Source organism: Cyprinus carpio, chromosome A8 (genome assembly GCF_018340385.1).
Source record: "Cyprinus carpio isolate SPL01 chromosome A8, ASM1834038v1, whole genome shotgun sequence".
In the NCBI taxonomy this organism is placed as follows: Eukaryota; Metazoa; Chordata; class Actinopteri; order Cypriniformes; family Cyprinidae; genus Cyprinus; species Cyprinus carpio.
In genome coordinates, this window is record NC_056579.1 from 19,305,303 (window position 1) to 19,326,255 (window position 20,953).

Sequence of the window (20,953 nt, forward strand, 5' to 3'; positions counted from 1 at the left end):
ACAAAGAAGTTAAAATGAACACAAACTAAGTTAATAAAGTATTTCAAAAATCCACTGTCCTCTTCTTCTGTGGATTTTATTTGTCGGTTTGCAAACGAAGTACATCACCGCCATCTGATCAACCATAAACATAAATATTTATTATGTCTATGTGATCAACTGTCCTCTTCTTTTGTGTTTTTTTTTATATATATAATGGCAGGTGCATATCCGCCTCCTACTGTGCTGGAGTGTGGACCAGAAATGTATACTTATCAGAGAGAGAGAGAACTAATAATATATATATATATATATATATATATATATATATATATATATATATACTATATATATATATATATATATATATATATATAATACTATACAAAAAAATAAATAAAAATAAACCCAAGCAATTGAATTCTTTTCATTAAACCAGTTTCTTTAAAAAAAAAATTAAAGCTTAATTTATCTGATCTCCAACTTTAAATAGATTTTTAAAAACGCATATGTTCACTCCATATTTCTTTAATTCATCTTTTTATTTTATCCTTTGATTTTCGTATTTGACACATTGACTAATCACATGTTCCGCTGATTCTTCTTCCGATCCACACTCACACATAATTGATGGATGCTTTTTCAATAAATGCATTGTTTTATTTAACCCAGTATGCCCCAATCTCAAACTCGAAATAATATGGTCTTTTCAACTGTCCACCAATAAAACACCAAAGTAGATGATGATGAAGAGTACTCAGGCAGCAAATTTGATCAGAAGTGCTCTTGCGTCCTCTAGTGTCTGGTGAAGCGCGTCACACGCTCAGGCAAAAACACATGAACTTCATCAATTTTTCCGATCTGCGTTTGTGCTGGCTGAAATGACAAACTGCTTTATCGAAAATGACTCTGTAGCTTCAGTCAGTCAGTCTGTCTGAATTATCCAGCTCTTCAACTGTGTCTGACAGAGCATGTGTTCACTGGGGCGAGAGACTTTCTGTTCTGTATGTACGAGCCTTTTCAGTTGCCTAAATTGTTTTTCCTGCTTTTACTTGCTCTTTCTTAACTGAAAGGTTGTGTTCTCAGTGGTTCTGAGACCATTGCTGTCTTTAGAGCTGAAAATGACCTTCTGGAGAACCAAAACGGTAGCCTAGATTTGAGCCTCAGACCCCAGCTTGGAAACGCTCATCATGTAACGTTACTCACCTTCATGTCGATACAAACACTTAAATTGGTTTCTTGGGTTTGAGTTTTAGACCCCAGCATGGGAACGCTCAACATGTAACGTTCTCTCCCTGAGCAGTCTCCAGTGATGTGGTTTATTCAGCTGTATGATCATGTCGATACAAACACTTATGACTTTTTTCTTTCTTGGAGTTTGTTATTCAGTTTTTTGTATAATTTGTTTAGTGATGTGTTGTGTTGTGAAAGCTTGGTATTGTTTTATTGATTTTTACAATTCTATTGCGATTTCAAACCATTTTCAGGTTCATGAATAAAGCGAATGTAGTCGTCACATTCACTTTCATTTAAAAGGCAGGCCGTTTTGAAAGTCCCACCGTGTTTTATTTAATTTGATGTGAGTTTTAATGAAAATATTTTTTTTATTTTGATTATCTATTAAAAGTTTCGTCGAGCAGGCAAAAAGTCTCAATGTTGTATTATTACACTTAAAAATGACTAAATTTTCCAAAGCAGCATATTAATACTATAAAGGGCCCTTCACGGGTCTCGACCAATAAGGGACTGCCCGCTTGCCCGGTGCTCGTGTGGACGCTCGGGCCTAGACGGAACGGCTACTATAAGCATTTATGAAACTAGGTCTATGATCGTAATGTGTGTTATTCGATCTGTATCTATCGAGTTAGCTCTTACAAAAAACCAACACAAAACACACTAGTTGTGACTGGATCGTGACGTATTTAATGACTTGTGCAAGTGATTTAGTCTTAATGCCTCCGAATTCAATATTGCCCTGTCTATATTACCTCTAATTACTAATTTAATATCTATGTTAACCATATACAAAAAAGAGTCCCGTTTTCTCCAAATCTTAGCATTATTACAAATGTGATGATTTTCTCAGCGTACAGTTTACTAAACACGAACTAATATCAAGTGACTTACATTGAGGGACACCCAAAATCGTCTGTTTCGCTGTATTTCGCCAACGGAAATGGTTCCAAAGGCAACAGAAGGGTTTTGCGTTTTGAGCAAACACTTCTGAGTGATTCAGCCGCTTGAATGAATGTTGAATATCAATGATTTGCTATTCCCAGTGATTTGCCACCTACTGGAGGATTTAATTTCAGGTTTAAAGTGTCTTCATTTTGTTAATAATTCCACAGTATTAACGTTTTATAGTTCCAACATTAAAAAACATTTTAATGCATCTGTAACTGCTCTGACTGATTACATTTTACATAAAAATTTTAATCTATTCTATAGTTATAAATTAGATTACAACGTCTATGTACCTGGAAAAATCTCTTGTTTAAATCTAATGAAAACACTTGAAACGCACCATTATTTTTTCATTTATATGGTTTGTTCTGTGTATTTATTGTCAGTCCACACGAGTACCAGAGATTCTTTTCATGACTTTTATTGCGATGAAAAGTAGTAGATTTTCACATCAAAGCACGCCCTACCCGATTTTCTCATTCATGCATTTTTTTTTTTTAGTAAAAAAACGAAATGTTGCCCACATACTTGGCTTTTAAAGAAGTGATACGGAACATCAAGCGCCATTACGGGTTTGCTTTGAAGGCATACGCAACGTTTAATAGTTAACAGAGTGCGTATTTACAATCATTCGTTAGTATGTAAGGCCTTTAAATTACATGCATGCAGAATCGTTTCGCCGTTCAACATTGCAATACATAAAAATTATTATATTCCACAGCTCTAATGTGTGGTGTCTAACTAACTATGGGAGCTCAAATAAAAATAAGTTGTTTAGGTTTAAAGGAGGTTAATATTTTGATAGACGATCATATCTAGTAATTGCCTGCCAGCCTGCTCGTATAAATCACCTGTAGTGGCCGTGATTCCCTTTCCCCTTCACCATTATCTGCATCTTCATCTGTACCTGGGACATGCGTTACAACTATGAGGTTAGTTCGGAATTTTTTTTAAACAAAACTGTTCTGACGTTCTACGTTATCTTGTGCTATGTTTTCTTTTTTGCGAACCACGGTCATTTTTACGAGACATTGCTGTCACATTAAGATTAGCTATAGTTATTGTCATCATGAATAGGCGGCAATTATCTTATAAAGAATTCAACGTAAGTATGTCACGAGAGTTCGATACAGGCAATAACTGAATGCTTTCCAGACAATGATGAATTTTATTGGATTTCAGAAAATTAAATAATGCCCACTGTTACAGTAACAGTGGGCATTATTTACCAGTGTTACTGATGATTGCAGGGTTCTTTTGCGTGAGAGAGGGTTTGACTGGCACTTCTCGAGCAGGACTTGCAACGCCCGCACGTGGCATTCAAAGCAAAGCGATAAAGCGTAATTTTAAAAGGGCCGCAACGAATTATAAAATCCGATTACAATTTTCCGGCATCATCGGGGCCCTCCCCCAGCCCGGGGCCCTGGGCTTAAGCCCAGGTAAGCCCGTGCATTAATGCGGCCCAGCATAGATGTGTCTTAGTGAGGAGGCAGGAGACAAGGTGCATATGGTGGCCATCTGTGATGGTGTAAGAGCTTCCAAACCATTGCCTGTTGCCACCCTACGCTACTGTACGCTAATGGTGAATTATTGTGATGACTGATAGTTTGATTGATTGAAGGAGTCCAGAAACTCTCTCTCTCTCTCTCTCTCTCTCTCTCTCCTCTCTCTCTCTCTCTCTCTCTCTCTCACTTCTCTCTCTCTCTTCTCTCTTCTCTCTCTTCTCTCTCTCTCTCTCTCATATGTATATATATATATCATATACTATATATACTATATATATATATATATATATATATATATATATATAGTATATACTATACATGTCTCCATAGACATATGAGTGATTTTGTCATGTTGCAGATCAGTTTTCCTGGATTGGAGCTTATTCCTCCTGTCACCTTTAAACTGTGCTTTGGTAAAGGACCTGTGTACATCTCTGCTCAGCATGTAAGTTGTAGGTTGTTTTGGATTGGATTTATTATGTTTTTTTTTTTTTTTTTTTAGTTTTGGGAAAAACACTATTTTTTTTGCTTGTTGTTTATTAAGTGGGAAGCTGACCGTTGCTGACTGGAAATTTGAATTGCAGTGACAGGAAGATTTTAGTGAACTGCAGTTCAAAAGTTTCAGCAGGGTTACACAGCCAAGCAGTTTTAATAGTTCAACACAAGCATTTTTTTTCCCCAATTGATTGCACACATACATTAATACTATGAAAACAAACAAACTTTTCTATACACACTGCAAAATATCCACCTCAACATTTTCAGATAATTTTAGAAATAATAACATGAAAAATTGTTGACTTGGATATTGTAATTTTTCTAAATATTTCATGATTTCCAATGTATGTAAATGTTAGGATTGTAATTATTAAAAAAAAAAAAAAATTATATATATATATATATATATATATAGTATAATATATCTATAATCTCTATATATCTATATAATATATATAGCAATTTGAACTTTAATTCTACGTGTGCTCAGGTCTTTAATTCTAAATTGTGCTCAACCGTGCGGTTTCTATTATTTTTTCATTTCTTATTTTTTTTTTATTTTTTAATTTTTTTTTTTTTGAGGTGTTTTTCATTGAAATGATGGAGGTGGAGTTAAATGCCAGTGATGAGCTTATTTTGACCATCTCAACCATGATGATTGCGCACCCTGTTAGTATTTGTTGCTAAAGTGTCACTGGGTCAATGTTGAAAAACTCTATTAACTTCAAGTGTTTTAATGCTAATGAAACTAATAAAATATGACTAATAAAATATCACTCTCACAGTGTAAATAATAGCACATAATTTTATCTGATGTATTTTTCCTTATCTGTAGAATGAGATGCATACCTAATTGTACACAAGATATTAAAAAATGCATTTGACTTGAAGTGAGAAATAAAGTATGTTCTGTTGGTAAAATATTGGTGAATCCCACTTTTGGCAGCATGTTAATTATAAAATGTATTTTGATTTCTTAGTTTGATTTCTAGCATGGAGAGGTTATGGCTGCGTTGATGTGAACCGTTGCTAGGAAACAGTCACGCATCTAAGCAACAGACAGTAAACAAACCCTTGAATGTTGTCATCGTCATAGAGCTGCAGAATGACTCGTGTTTACAGTGAGAAAAGAAGTTAAAGCACCAGCACGAGATGTCTGCTCGCTCTGTGTTCGATGGCGCTGTGTTCATGCCATCCCAGAGGAAGCTTCTAGAAGATTTCAAGCGAGACACGCACCCTGATAAAGTGAATCTCGCAGGGAGGGGTGAGTGATTTTACTGCCTCTGGCCCACACTGGACACAGACTGTGTAATAATGATGGTCACATAAACCTATGAAATCAAAATTTAATTTTAGCTTGTGTTAGACTCTTAAGGCCATTTACCTGCTAAATGTAAATCAAAATGTCAGAAATACAGAAAAATGGACCAAATAATTTGATAATGCACTCAAAGTTGCTACTTTGTTCCTATTAAAAAAAAAAAAATCTCTTCTTAAGGGATACTTCTCCCTAAAAAAAGCAAATTTACACTACAGGTTAAAAGTCTGGAATAATTAAGTTTTTTTTATTTTTATCAAAAAGTTTAAGTACAGTAGTTATGCTCACAAAAGCTGAATTAGTAAAATATTGTTATAATTTTAAATAACTAGTTAATTTTATTTTATTATATTTTGAAATGTAATTTTCTGTTGTGATGTCAAAGCTGAATTTTCAACATCAGTACACCAGTCTTTATCACATGATCATTCAGAAATCATTATAATGTGGTAATTTTGTATATATATAAAAAACTATATATATCAATGTTGAAAAATTTGTGGAAACGGTCGTACATTTTTTTGAAAATTGGAAACTTTTGCAACATTATAAATGTCTTTAATGTCACTTTTCATTAATTTAATGTGTCCTTTAATTTGTTCTTTAAATGTTTATTTCTTTAATAATAATAAATCTTACCCCAAAGGTACCTCAAAATATTAAGCATTACAACAGTTTTCAACATTGATAAATGTTTTTTTTTTTTTTTTTTTTTTTTTTTGAGCAGCAAATCTGCATATTAAAATTATTTCTGAAGGATCATGTGACTCAAAAAAGTGGCATAATTATGATGAAAATTCAGCTTTGAATTCACAGGAATAAATTAAATTTTAAATTATATTTAAATAGAAAATCATTATTATAAATTGTAATATGATTTCACAATATTACTGTTTTTACTTTATTTTTGATCAAATAAATGCAGCTTTGGTGAGCAGAAAAGACTTTTCAACAATATATATATATATATATATATATATATATATATATATATATATATATATATAAAATCTTAATCATTCCAAACCTTTGACTGTTAGTGTACATCTTACTTTTGTGCACACACAACTCTGCCAGTTTACAACCAAATGTAGATTTCTGTCTTTCTATAGAGTATGTTGGAGAGCATGGACACACCACATGGCTTCCTCTTGTACGAAAAATCAAGCAGCAAATTGCCACAGACCCGACTCTAACCCCAGAGTACCCACCCATCCTTGGGATCCCAGAATTCACCAGAAGGGCAACTGAACTTGCATTGGGCAAAGATAGCCCTGCCATTATGGAAAGCAGGGTAATATCTTTTGAATGATTTATCTTTCTATAAAATACATTCTCACAATAGCTGAAAGCTCACATTAATCCCAGTCTCGACTGTGATCAACAGCAACTCGCAAGCTGAATACACTGATAGCGTGCAGGAGACTTGGTACAGTACATACCCACTGTGTAGTTTGTTTGTAGATGGTGTAAAGCCGGTCGCCTTCAACGCTATCTGGAAATGTCAGTACAAGCTGTAAACCGCATATAGCTTTTGATTATTGAACTACAGAGATGATGTGACGCAGATGGATTAGTCACCCATGTCAAACAATAGAAATATTTGTGCTGAATAGAAACTAACCTCTACTGATCATTTTACTATTAATAGACTGGTTAGTTAATATTCAGGTTTAGACAATTATAGGCCTGAAACAATGCTCAGTTTTCAACCTTAACCAATTTCCTTCAACCTTAAGATTTTTGAGCAGATGGAACAAGCAACTCCACATGATTTAAATGAGGAATGCAGAGCAATGATTTCCTACCAGGGCTCATGCTTACCCCAGTGGGTACTGTACATAAGGTTGTTAAACCTATGAAAGAGAAATTGTGACCTTTGGTTTCTTTTATGAATAAATTTGACATTTGGTCTTTCTCAGAAAAAGTTTCTCCAGAAAATGTCCCCAGAACTGTCAAACTTGTGACAGACAAACAAGCTCAGGTGTCTTATTATGGTGAGCCTGTTTTTCATGCACAGTCAGGATTGTTTGTTTGTTTGAGTTGACTTAATTTTGAATGCAACTTCCAAAAAAATTGTATCTTTGATTATTAAAATTTATAATTTACATGTACGCATTTCACATTATTATTATTATGATGATGATTATTATTATTATTTGTATTCACTGCACTGCTTTTTCCATGTTTTTCAAAACAATGTTGTTCGGTTGTTTTTTCAACATTTCACAATTGTGTTGTCTCACATGACATGGTTTTCTAAAAAATGCTGCGCTCAAGTTAAAAGTAGTTCAAGTCATGAAAACTCAAGCAAACTTCAGCATATTAATTGATATGACTATGTTAGTGTATTTACTCTTTGCAGATTAGAAGACCAAATACACTAAATGCACGCTGCTGCTGCTGCTGCAAAGCAAGTATGGACTTGCTACTGCCAACAGACACCCAGACATACAGTACTGCTGTGAGCATAAATTCTGTAGCAGTTCTAGGCAGGTGGAAATGGGGGAGGTGAAGGGTTTCAGAGGAACTGCACTGCAGGAACAGCTTACAGCGTACATTGAACCAGACTATTTAAATACTAAGCAATCTCATTGGCCGGTCAGCTTGTGCCATATTGTAAATGTTGCTAGCAGATTGCATGTAAAAAAATGCAGTTTATCTGTAGACCCTGTATTTTTAAACACAAAAAAGTGATCTGCGCAAATGGTCTCTTGCAGTATCTTGCACCAATGGATCAAGAACTGCTAAAATTCTTGACATCCCTGTGCACATTATTAATTGTTTTGGTTGTTTTCATTTAAGGTGAATCAGGAATAATAATACTAAAAATGTCAATTTTTGTCATATCAATGTTTTTTTGTATCTTGTATAGTATCAACACACTTCTAGTTTTGTGTTAATTAAAGGCTATTTGAGCCTTGCTGAGGGGGCGAATAAGACAAAAACGAAACTGGGAAATACTTGTGTTGTGGATTAGATTTAGTTTCCAAATCACTCACTCAGATGAAATGTGTTTGGAAATGTGGTAGGTGTTCGGCGTCCAAACAGTTGGCTGTACTGGAGCAGTGCGTCTGGGTGCTGAGTTACTGAGATCCTGCTACTGTTCAAGCTCTTCCTGGAGTGGACCCATCTTGCTCTCCTCTCCCTGTGATGGTGGGTACAAAATGTGCACATGCCATGCAGAGTTTGTTCTATTATGTAGAACGTTCAAGGGCCAGTTGCACTAACTTTGATGTAAAGGGGGAATTAAGTTACACCTTACTCACTACTAAATATTTTTGTATATTTGCATCTGCAAAACTTGACCATTAAAAGGTTAGACTTAAATCTACGAATAAACTAAATACCAGGAGTAATGTCTGCAATAAAAAAAATAGCAGATTGACTGAATTGCATAAATAAGATTGTCTGATAATGTTTGTTATGATAATGTTGACGTTTACACGTTTAGGCTTACATTATAAGAGGGAATGTTAAGTGTAAATAAATTACTTTGTTAGTTCTTCTTTTAAAGACAAACCCGTCCTAAACAATGTGCCTTTGTGTGCATTGGTCTGTGTTGTGCATGTCAAATAAAATTGAGAAATCAAATGCATGTCAATTAAAATGGCTGGTGTAACCCTACCCAGTAGTTTTAGAACAAACCTAAAGATAAACCCTACAAATATTTGAGTTTTGAATATGCAGTCGTAGCACATGTATTAATTTCTCTATCATTTCTTGAAGACTCACTGGCAGGAACCTTTAAGGCAGCAGGAATTGAAGATGTGCAATATTATCGGTACTGGGATGCAGAATCCAATGGAGTGTGTGTGGAAAACATAGTGCATGACTTGGAGAACGCTCCGGAACAATGTGTGGTGGTCCTGTTTGCTTCAGGCCACCGTCCCACCGGTGCTGAACTTTCTCAGGAGGACTGGAAACGTGTGGCTGAGGTCATGGTGGTACGGTTTCACAATGAAACACAAAAATCAAGTTTAGAAATTCTTTCCTGATTGGGTAGAGTGAGAGAGTTCAATAACATTCATTATCAGGTGTGTAAGACTAGAAGACACTTCAGGATAAGATCGAATTTACTTCAGCTTCACTAAACATCTCACCACATAACACATCATAACACTTTCTTTCACGTTTTCCTATCCATAATTCATAGTCTCTATGCACTCTTTTTAAAACAAGTAAAAAAAAAAGTAGTTATGGTTAATAAATGCTATCAAATGTATAGGATACAACAGGGCTAAAGTTACACCTTAAGGAAGATGTGCTTTTCACTGCTTGCATAGTGCAAAATATAATATAAATATGAAATATAATGGCTTCATTATAAATATTGTGATTATCTTTAAGGTGGACACCAAACTTAAATTGTATTAACCATCTGAATTTAACCATTTAATGTTGACAAATGGAAAAATCAGCCATCTATTTATTATCATGTTAATTATTGTACCTTTTAGTATTAACCATCTGTGAGTGTGTGTATATATATATATCTATATATATATATATATATATATATATATATAAATAAATATATAAATATATATACACACACACACACACATATTCAAAATCAAAAATATATTAGATCATTTGATTCTCATTAGCTACTGTACATAAGTCTATAACATTAAAAAAAAAAAAAACCTTAAAAAAATCTAATTAGCACAGAATCAACTTTGCATTGCTGCCCACAAACACATCAAAGATCAGCCAAATTTACAGATGCATAGTGAAAGGTGGATGTTTAGGAAAGTGTTGCAAGTTTTTGTGCCATCTAATGGTTTAAAGGAGAATAAAATCAAGATTGCCTATTACCCTGGTGTGCTTTTTGTCCTGTTGAACCCTAATACTAGACTGACCATTAATGGATTTGATCTCATCATGATTAGTTAGCCACAGAGTGGGTGAGTAGCATTTGATAGATAATGGATCCTTGAATGAAGCCCCTGTAAGCAAAAGTCAGTCTTTCAATCCCATTCTGTCTCTTTCTCTTGATTAGAAGCGCCAGTTATTTCCATTCTTCTTGATGTCTGCCCAAGGCTTGTGCAGTGGTTCTCTTGAACAAGACGCCTGGCCTATTCGTCACTGCGTGTCTTTGGGGCTTGAACTTCTCTGCGCTCAGTCTTTTTCTCACAACTTTGGCCTTTATGGTGTGTTTACCATTTGTAACTGGGGTATAGTTTAGATATTACTCCAAAAACATGTCTAAATGTAATTTACTCATGAGTAAATCATGTTCGGCTACTAGAATTATATTGGATATTCACGTTGACAGGCGAGAGAGTGGGACATCTTCTCTGCGTGTTAAAGCAGAACCTGCTAGCTGTACAATCTCAAGCTGAGAAGTTCGTTCAGACGCTTTGGTCCTGCCCACCGATGGAAGGGGCCAGGGTGGTTGCCACTGTATTAAGTAATCCTGCCCATCTAGTTGACTGGTAAGACTTATTCCCTTCATTCATGCTTTTTGACATGATTAAAATGCTCATTTAACATCTGTATGTTCTTTGCATTTCATCTCTGCTCTAGCTTGTTGCTAGTCCTGCATTCTAAAAAGCCTGCCATTGTACACTACAGTGGGTAAAGAAAAGAAATAATCACATTTTGTTGAGTTGAATCCGAGAAAAAAATCGGACACAGTTTTTGTTTTATCCAGCTGTATTTACTCAGTGCAACTTATAACATCCAAGTGAAAGATATAACACCAACATATCAAAAAAATAAAAATAAATGAATAATAAAATATAAAACAAAACAAAACAAAACAATGAATGAGTTGAAAAAAAAGGATCACCCCCTTGTGTCAGTATTTTGTTGCTTTAATAACAGCATTCAGTCTGTTAGGATTTGTCTCTGTCTCTACTAACTTTGCACATCTAGACTTTGCTACATTTCCCCATATTTTCTTTGCAGTACTGCTCCAGTTCAGTTAAATTTGATGGTGAGGTGACTGTTTGTGGACTGCAGTCTTCAAGTCATTCCAGATTTACAGATTTTCAGTGGGGTATAAGTCTGACTAGGCCATGCAAGGATATTCACCTTTTTCTCCCTCAACCACTGTGTGGTCAGTTTTGCTGTGTGCTTTGGGTCATTGTCATTTTGGAAGTTTTACAACTTTCTGGCAGAAGGTAGCAGATTTTCCTCAAGAATTTGACAATATTTTGTCCCATCCATTTTTCCTTCTATCCTGACAAGTGCTCCAGTCCCTGCTGCAGAGAAACACCTCAAAACAGGATATTACCGCCTCCATGCTTTACTGGAGAAATGCTGTTATTTGGATGGTGAGCTGTATTGGATTTCTGTCAGACATATCGTTTGGTCATCGTCGTGACTGCATGCAGCCTTTCTTGAGGAGTGTTTTTTTTTCTTGCAACCGTCCCATACAAGCCACATTTGGAGAATTTGTGATATTGTTGTCACTTGCACACAATGAACACTCTTTGTAAATTCTGTAACTGCTTCAGAGTTGTTGTACAGTAGGTCTCTTGGTCGCCTCTGATCAGTTTCCTCTTGACTCTTTCATCCAGTCTGGAGCAACATCTTGATCCAGGGAGGGTCTGTGTTGTACCATATACTTTCCACTTCTTAATAATAGATTTCACTGTGCTTCTAGGCATTGATAAAGCTTTTTGAATTTTTTTTTTGTGTGTGTATGTGTGTGTCCATCTCCTGACTTTTGCCTGTCCACAACTTTATCCCGGTGATCTTTCGACAGTGCCTTGTCACCCATAGTTGATTGTTTACTTCAGTTGCTCTGCCAAGGACTGAAATGCTCCAGGAAACTCTTTCATGCTGAGATAATCAAAATGAGCACAGCTGAAAGTCAAATGGCTTTGTGTGCCATTGAGAAGGTGATTAGCTACACCTGATTGAGTTTACGAGTCATTTTTAGGAAGGGGGTGATCCTTTTTCCAACTCACTGATTCTTTATAATACATATGAGTAAATACAGCTGCATAAAACAAAAAATGTGTCTGTCTTCCTTTCAGGCTGTAAAGCAACAAAATGTGATTATTTTAAAGGGGGGTGATTCTTTTCTATACCCACTGTATGTACAGGTGTATCTCAATAAATTAGAATGTCGTGGAAAAGTTAATTTATTTCAGTAATTCAACTCAAATTGTGAAACTCGTGTATTAAATTCAGTGCACACAGACTGAAGTAGTTTAAGTCTTTGGTTCTTTTAATTTTGATGATTTTGGCTCACATTTTACCAAAAACCCACCAATTCACTATCTCAACAAATTAGAAATCTTCATAAGACCAAAAAAAAAAAAAAAAAAAAAACATTTTTAGTGAATTGTTGGCCTTCTGGAGAGTATGTTCATTTACTGTACACGTACTTGGTAGGGGCTCCTTTTGCTTTAATTACTGCCTCAATTCAGCGTGGCATGGAGGTGATCAGTTTGTGGCGGTGGTATGGAAGCCCAGGTTTCTTTTGACAGTTGCCTTCAGCTCATCTGCATTTTTTGGTCTCTTGTTTTTCTCATTTTCCGCTTGACAATACCCCATAGATTCTCTCTGGGGTTCAGGTCTGGTGAGTTTGCTGGCCAGTCAAGCACAGCCACCATGGTCATTTAACCAACTTTTTGTGCTTTTTGGCAGTGTGGGCAGGTGCCAAATCCTGCTGGAAAATTAAAATCAGCATCTTCAAAAAGCTGGTCAGCAGAAGGAAGCATGAAGTGCTCCAAAATTTCTTGGTAAATGGGTGCAGTGACTTTGGTTTTCAAAAAACACAAGAGGTAAGTCGCCTCTGACGTTGTCTGTGGTTCAGGAGTGGCTTAACAATAGGAATACGACAACTGTAGCCAAATTCCTTGACACGTCTGTGTGTGGTGGCTCTTGATGCCTTGACCCCAGCCTCAGTCCATTCTTTGTGAAGTTCACTCAAATTCTTGAATCGATTTTGCTTGAAAATCCTCACAAGGCTGCAGTTCTCTCGATTGGTTGGGCATCTTTTTCTTCCACACTTTTTCCTTCCACTCAACTTTCTGTTAACATGCTTGGATACAGCACTCTGTGAACAGCCAGCTTCTTTGGCAATTAATGTTTTTTGCTTACCCTCCTTGTGAAGGATGTCAATGATTGTCTTCTGGACAACTGTCAGATCAGCAGTCTTCCCCATGATTTTGTAGCCTAGTGAACCAAACTGAGAGACCATTTTGAAGGCTCAGGAAACCTTTGCAGGTGTTTTGAGTTGATTAGCTGATTGGCATGTCACCATATTCTAATTTGTTGAGATAGTGAATTGGTGGGTTTTTGTTAAATGTAAGCCAAAATCATCACAATTAAAAGAACCAAAGACTTAAACTTCAGTTACTTCAGTCTGTGTGCATTGAATTTATTTAATACACGAGTTTCACAATTTGAGTTGTATTACTGAAATAAACTTTTCCACGACATTCTAATTTATTGAGATGCACCTGTATATTGTTGTCTCTGAAATTGCTTATGTTCCTCTATTTATTTACAGCATTGTGCATTGTCATAAACCTTTTAATTGAGAATTGTATTTATTCATTTAAAGAAACTCATTACCTAATATATACAGTATACAGTAGTGACCTCACAAAGTATTTGGATGCTTAAGTCACACTTAATGTGCATGAATAACAGTACATACAAAGTATTAAACCAAGTGGCATGTGCAACAAACTTCCATATGGTGGAAAGAAACTTCCATATGAATGCCATTAAATTATAGTACATGCAAAATATCAAACCATGTGCAAACAAATGACACTATGATGAGTTTTTCCTCAGATTTAACTGGAATTTTCTAACTATTTCGCAATCATTTTTATCAAGCTGCTTTTTAGTAGATGTATGCAGTTAGGCTTCTTTTATTTTCTCTTCCATTTGGTTTGATATTTTGTCACATAATGCAAAGACATTCATACATTGTGTGGCTTAAGTATACAAACACATTTTACGTGTATGTGGCCATGAATAAACAAAGCCTTAAAAACCTCCACTTTAGTATTAGAACATCTGTTTGTCTCAGTCTCTTTACATCAAAGCTGTGAGAAAAGATTAGTTTGTTCTTGACCATGAGCTTTTCGTTTCAGCTTAGTGTTGAAATGCAATGGGAAATCAGTTACCTCTGAAAAAACTATTGCAAATTAAGAACATCTCGATCGGAACATTACACTTGTGATTATGATTTTGAGATGAACAAATGCCCAAGGCTTTCTATTCTTTATGCATAAACTGTACTGAAATTAAAAACTGCTCTTTTTATTATTCAGCAAATGAGTCTGAAGTTTTTTTCAGGCAGGAGAGTGTGAAGGCCATCGCTGAACGCTGCATGCTAATCCGAGAGCGTTTGCGTGAGAGACTGAGGCTTCTGGGTGGTCCGTGGCATTGGGATCACATAATAAAACCTGGAGGGCTTTATTGCAGTTTTGGACTCAATAGTGAGTGATACGTTTTGCATAATACATGCATATGGTTATTATAATGCAACTTTCTTCAATATTTTTGAGCTAGCAGTTCAGCGAAATAGTGCTAACATTACAAAGGGGAGCTCAATACAACAGTATAGATTTAAATGCACAACTGAAACGTAAATAATCAGTTTCATGTTCTCTATCAGCTCAACAGGTTGAGTTCCTGGTTCAGAAGAAACATATCTACTTGTTACCCAATGGGTGTCTGAATGTTAGTGCCATTAACAGCCGTAACCTGGACTATGTTGCTGAATCCATACATCAAGCCTTAAGCTCTAAACTCTGATCTCACTTCACACTAAAACTTCAACTTCATCTGTAGTATGCCTTTCATCAGCTATGCATTGGGAATTTCTGTCTTTGTATGTATATTTCAAATATATTCAAGCAAATCTTTAACTTTCTTTGGCTTAACTTTTACCGAAGGCTGTAGTGCAGACAGATCTGCAGTCAACATTGCTGGTTTCCTATTTTATAAGTATTAGTTATTTTGTTTGTTGTGATATATCTATATGACAGTTTTTGATAGGGCCCAAAGAAGTAACTCATAAGAAATAAAAGAACATTTGTCAAGCAACATTCTCACATTTCTCTCCCATACAACACTCAGAAGATTATTCTTTACCATATTCACACATCAGTATCCAAAACATGTAATGGCATAGTCTGAAAGATACCATTTTTATTTTATTTTTTTGTCAGCTAAAGCTCTTTCACCTGATATATACAGTATACTCAAAATACCCCCCTGAGATTTTAAAGTAATAAGTTAATAATTTAATTTAACACATGCATATTCATGGTTCCTGACGTTAATGGTCAAGTGACATGCAAGTAAACAAAATATATCATCTATAGTAATGTTTAATTTTAATAATAAAAATTATTTATTTTAATTTCTCATCTTTATGATTTAATTTATTAGCTGTTCATTATCATATATACAGTACACGCTCAATGACCACTTTATTAGGTATACCTCACTAGTACCGGGTTGGACCTCCTTTTGCCTTCAGAACTGCCTTAATTCTTCGTGGCATAGATTCAGCAAGGTGTTGGAAACATTCCTCTGAGATTTTGGTCCATATTGACATGATAGCATCATGCAGATGCTGCAGATTTGTCGGCTGCACATCCATGATGCGAATCTCCCGTTCCACCACGTTCCAAAGCTGCTCTATTGGATTAAGATGTGGTGACTGTGGAGGCCATTTGAGTAAAGTGAACTCATTGTCATGTTCAAGAAACCAGATCCGTGATGATTTGAGCTTTGTGACATGGTGCATTATCCTGCTGGAAGTAGCCATCAGAAGATGGGTACACTGTAGTCATAAAGGGATGGACATGTTCAGCAACAATACTCAGGTAGGCTGTGGCGTTTTAAACAATGCTCAATTGGTACTAAGGGGCCCAAAGTGTGCCAAGAAAATATCCCCCACACCATTACACCACCACCACCTGCCTGAACCGTTGAGACAAGGCAGGATGGATCCTTACTTTCATGTCTAATGTTTGAATTTTGAATGTTGAATCGGGAATCGTGAGGAATGGGAACGTTTTTGTTTTTTTTTATTTTCCTATTTTTGGTTTTTGTTTGGGATTTGTAGCCTCCGTTTCCTGTTCTTAGCTGACAGAAGTGGCGCCTGGTGTGGTCTTCTGCTGCTGTAGCCCATCTGCTTCAGGGTTCGATGTGTTGTGTGTTCAGAGATTATATTCTGCATACCTTGGTTGTAACGAGTGGTTATATGAGTTACTGTTACCTTTCTGTCATCTCTAACCAGTCTGCCCATTCTCTTCTGACCTCTGACATCAACAAGGCATTTTCATCTACACAGCTGCCGCTCACTGGATATTTTCTCTTTTCCGGACCATTCTCTGTAAACCCTATAGATGGTTGTGTGTGAAAATCCCAGTAGATCAGCAGTTTTTGAAATACTCAGACCAGACCGTCTGGCACCAACAACCATTGCACATTCAAAGTCAATTAAATCCCCTTTCTTCCCCATTTTGATGCTCGGTTTGAACTTCAGCAAGTTGTCTTCACATTTAGACGCCTAAATGCATTGAGTTGCTGCCATGTGATTGGCTGATTAGAAATTTGTGTTACCAAGCAATTGAACATGTGTCCCTAATAAAGTGGCCAGTGAGTGTGTGTGTGTGTATATATATATATAATATATATATATATATATATATATATATATATATATAGATATATATATATATATATATATATATATATATATATAAAAGAAGATATTTTGATATTTATTTATTTTTTATTTACATACAATGTAAGCTAATGGGTACAAAAAACTATTTGGTTATCCATGAGGGTAAATTATTCCTAAAAGATTTGCATACACAGGGTAAGTTGTGGTAGTGTACGTAAGACTGTAAGCATAAATTAAATTTGCATGTAAGGTGTTAAGGTGTAAATCGTGTTTCAAGCATAAGAAAAAAAAGATTTGCAGCATTTTACTGTTACCCGTAAGTGTAATTCATGTATTGTGAAACTCCAGCTTCATGTTAACGCAAAGTAAATATGATCTGCATTCTTCTGATTTCCATTTTTCTGCGCTTACACTTTTGGCACATTGTTTTCGCTAAAATACTGTCAAAAGGACTGCAAGCCTGTGTAAAGTATCATGTTTTAATTAAGTTGTTATATATTTATTTTTACTGTAGGTGTACATTATTATGTTAAATTGTGACATTCTGACAGTAAGAACGATCCTTGAATATTTGTGGTTTTGTGTTTTGGTGTGTTTTTTGTTTCTTTTGGATATTGGTTAATGGTGAGTCAACGAGAGCCTCATTTGATTGGCTACAAGAAGGTGGTGGACCCGCCCTCGCCCTCGCTCCTTTACAAAGCTTCTCTTGGACATGCTAATTTAATTTACACTTACAGTCTTATGTATACTTCCACAACTCTTACCCTGCATTTGCAAATCTTTTAGGCATTATTTTACCTTCTTAGTTATCACTCTTAAAATATTATTTTATCTTCCTGTGTGCTTGTCAGAAGAAAGTAAGTCGTACAGGTTTAGAATGACATAATTGTGAATAAATGATTTGCATTTTTGGAGAACTATCCCTTTTACTGATCTTTTAATGCTGCTCTGATGTTAACACCCATAGTTAGACACAAGAGATCATGGCAGGCATCATATTTGGTTCCTCCTATCAGTAAGAATGTGAAGGGTTAACAAAGGCACTTACAATTAATTGAACATGACCATTTTCTAGAGATAGTCCGATTGCAATTTTCTTGTCCGATTCCGATTTCCGTATTTTTGTAAGTGTGATCTGCCGATACCGATTTTTGTCGATTCAGATTTTCTTTCTAAGAACTATAATTGACAGCATATACAAACAAAAATGTACTTTTCTTCAAAGCAAAATTTTATTTTCATAATAAAAGAAATTAAACATTACAATTTCCCAAGTTACAGGATCTTCTCTCACTTAAACAACTCTCAAAAAATAAAAGTGCTCTGTGACTGGAAAGAAGTAGAAATAACAATTAACTGAAAATGAGTTGCTTTATAAAACAAACAAACAAAAAAAAAACTTTATAAATTTAACTTTTTTACTTGTCTTACAAAAGTCAAAAGATCCGTTGAATGAACAAAACTGAAGTGTACAAAACTCTTCCAAATAATAATAGTGCAGTAAGTGGGTAATAAATGTTGCCAGCATATGTATAGGCAAAATGTTACTTGAGCATTAATGGCAAGTTTTTCTTCACAAACAGAAGCATCTCTGCCTTGTCACCTAATAATCGATTTCTCCTTTCATCTATCACATTTCCAGCTAAGCTAAACAAGCGCTCCCTTTCCATGCTTGTACATGGAGCAGAGAGGTAGGCTCAGGCAAGTGGAGCAAGCACAGGGAAATGATCTTTGTTGATCCTCCAGTAGGCCAAAGCATTTTTGCTTCTGCTGCTGGGCAACTCAGAGAGGTAGCTCTGTACCTGCACAGATGAGGGGCTGGCCAGCAACTGCTCCACCTCAGCATTCTCCTTCAGTATTTCATCATGTACTGAAAGTAGTAGACTACATGGCTTTTTGGCTGAAGGTGCTTCTGTGACAAGACCATGTACTGCAGATGCTCCTGCAACAGGTTCATCAAGTGCATGTCTGGTCTGCCCCTCCAGCATAGCCAAAAGCACCTGTTTCACTTGGTCTTTAACTTCTGCTGAAAAGTAGTGATTCTTGTACCTTTTGCATAAACAGACAAAGACAAGAAGGATTAGCCAAATGATTGTATTTCAATTATAGTTAGGAAAACATAAAGCACAACTATTAACCTATAGCTATGTTCATCTAATTCGTTTTATATTTTAGGCTACACTCAATTTTTTTATATGATGATGATTTATTGGCAATAACTGTATGGTTTTGTTTTTGTATTATTATTATTAGTAGTAGTAGTAGTAACAGTAGTAGTAGATGATAGTAGCAGAAATATTGCTAATAATCATCATCATCATGTTAGTATATAACTGTTGGGAATATAACCTACCTGGGATCAATAACAGTGGCCAAAGTATACAGTGGCTGCCTTTCAATTTTGCTGAACCGCCTCTGCACCGCCTCCAGCAGTGTGGTTTTTCCACGATCTGTGTCTGCCCCTTTCTCCAAAAGCCGTTTAAGTGCAGTTATGGCTGGAATGACGTCAGCAGCTGTTGCGGTACAGAAGGTAATTTCTTTTGTGAGTTCCTCAAAAGGTGTGAGCAGGCTCATAACGTTCTCAATAAGCCCCCACTGATGTGCGTTGAGTGTGGCTGACAGATCGTGTTCGGCAGCGTATGCCCCCAAAGCACGTCTCTGTTCCACCAGTGACTGCGGCATAAAGTATGTGCTATCCCATCTAGTTGAAACATCTTGCTGCAGTCTTTTACTGGGCTGACCCAACTGTGCCTGAATGTCATGAAGTCGTGAATAGGCGAGGGTTGAGTGTTTAAAATGTCCGACAATCTTCCTTGCAGTTGCCACCACATCAGTGATGCTTCGCTGGGACAGCAGCCCCTCATTTACAACGAGCTGTAACGTATGCGCCATGCAGGGCAAACTTGGCAGGTTGCTTTCACAAAGTGCTTTGCTTCTGTTTCTGCCATTGTCAAGAAGCACAACATGAATCCTTTTCTTGTCTAAACACCACCACTGCAACATCGTGTCAAATGTTGTTGCTATGTTGGCAGCAGTATGAGACCTCGTCATTTCTTGACAGTGCATTGAGCACTCAACATTGACATTAAGCTCATGTTAGATGTCCAAATATCAGTTGTTTTTTGTTTTGTGTGCTTTCGGGGTGGTTCCCCCGTGGTTTATTTTAGCCTTACAAGTTTTACAAATAGCAAAATTAGTGGCTTCTTCACTCACAGTAAAAAAACTTCCACGCCAATGACATGTTTGCACGCTCGCGCTCACAGCTGCATGTAGACAGATCGGCTCAAAATAAGAAAGACGTGAGACTGATCGGCCGATCACCGATGAGGGCCGATCATGCAGAAAATCGGCCGATTCTGATCCCTGGCTGATCGATCGGTGTATCTCTACCATTTCCCATTTGTAGTACCACTGGGTATTAAATGTAAATAGTCAGTTTTATTCTTGTATAATTAAAAAAACAAATGTCCAGGGTGCTAATAAAAGTGTCCAGTGCCCTTGAAAAGTGTCTAGTGTCCACAGTGTACAAATAGTTAACAATGTTATTTCTTATTATTTTTCTGTAAAATTGAAAACAACATGGCCACAACCCAGCAAAGCTGTTTCAGAGGCTATATCTAGGTGACAAATCGTGACAGAACAAGATGACTCCCACATTAAAAGTGACAGACAATCTATTGTGCTCTAAGACAAAACTGCATTGAAGACAGAATTGATCAAAACAATTCCGACCGGGATTAACACAGCACTTACACTTACTCCTTATGGATTTCAAAACATTTAACATTAATCAAGGGTCAATACTGGAGCTACATGTTTTTGAGATATCAATGTGCCTTTGTG

General features: G+C 36.1%; 2 protein-coding genes and 1 long non-coding RNA gene across 4 annotated transcripts; 2 read left to right on the forward strand and 1 right to left on the reverse strand.

Annotated features, from left to right (window-relative positions):
- Window positions 1–523: 523 nt before the first annotated feature.
- LOC122146024 lies at window positions 524–4,120 on the forward strand. 2 transcript variants are annotated; one of them, XR_006160717.1, is made up of 3 exons: window positions 524–983; window positions 3,635–3,745; window positions 4,027–4,120. It is a non-coding gene; the product is annotated as an uncharacterized LOC122146024 (long non-coding RNA). The 2 variants fall into 2 exon arrangements; XR_006160718.1 differs by having other exon boundaries at window positions 524–899.
- A 952-nt stretch (window positions 4,121–5,072) lies between these two features.
- On the forward strand, window positions 5,073–15,506 carry got1l1 (glutamic-oxaloacetic transaminase 1 like 1). Its single transcript, XM_019117876.2, has 8 exons — window positions 5,073–5,430; window positions 6,597–6,778; window positions 8,517–8,640; window positions 9,214–9,431; window positions 10,490–10,640; window positions 10,766–10,925; window positions 14,761–14,903; window positions 15,083–15,506. Exons 1-8 carry the CDS (start codon window positions 5,319–5,321, stop codon window positions 15,220–15,222), a joined length of 1,230 nt encoding a protein of 409 aa, XP_018973421.1. The 5' UTR covers window positions 5,073–5,318; the 3' UTR covers window positions 15,223–15,506.
- A 2,938-nt stretch (window positions 15,507–18,444) lies between these two features.
- LOC122145863 (zinc finger BED domain-containing protein 4-like) lies at window positions 18,445–20,113 on the reverse strand. Its single transcript, XM_042761437.1, has 2 exons — window positions 19,464–20,113; window positions 18,445–19,159 (listed from the first exon to the last, which is right to left on the reverse strand). The coding sequence occupies exons 1-2, from the start codon at window positions 20,111–20,113 to the stop codon at window positions 18,808–18,810; spliced, it is 1,002 nt and encodes a 333-aa protein (XP_042617371.1). The 3' UTR covers window positions 18,445–18,807.
- Between the last annotated feature and the right edge of the window lie 840 nt (window positions 20,114–20,953).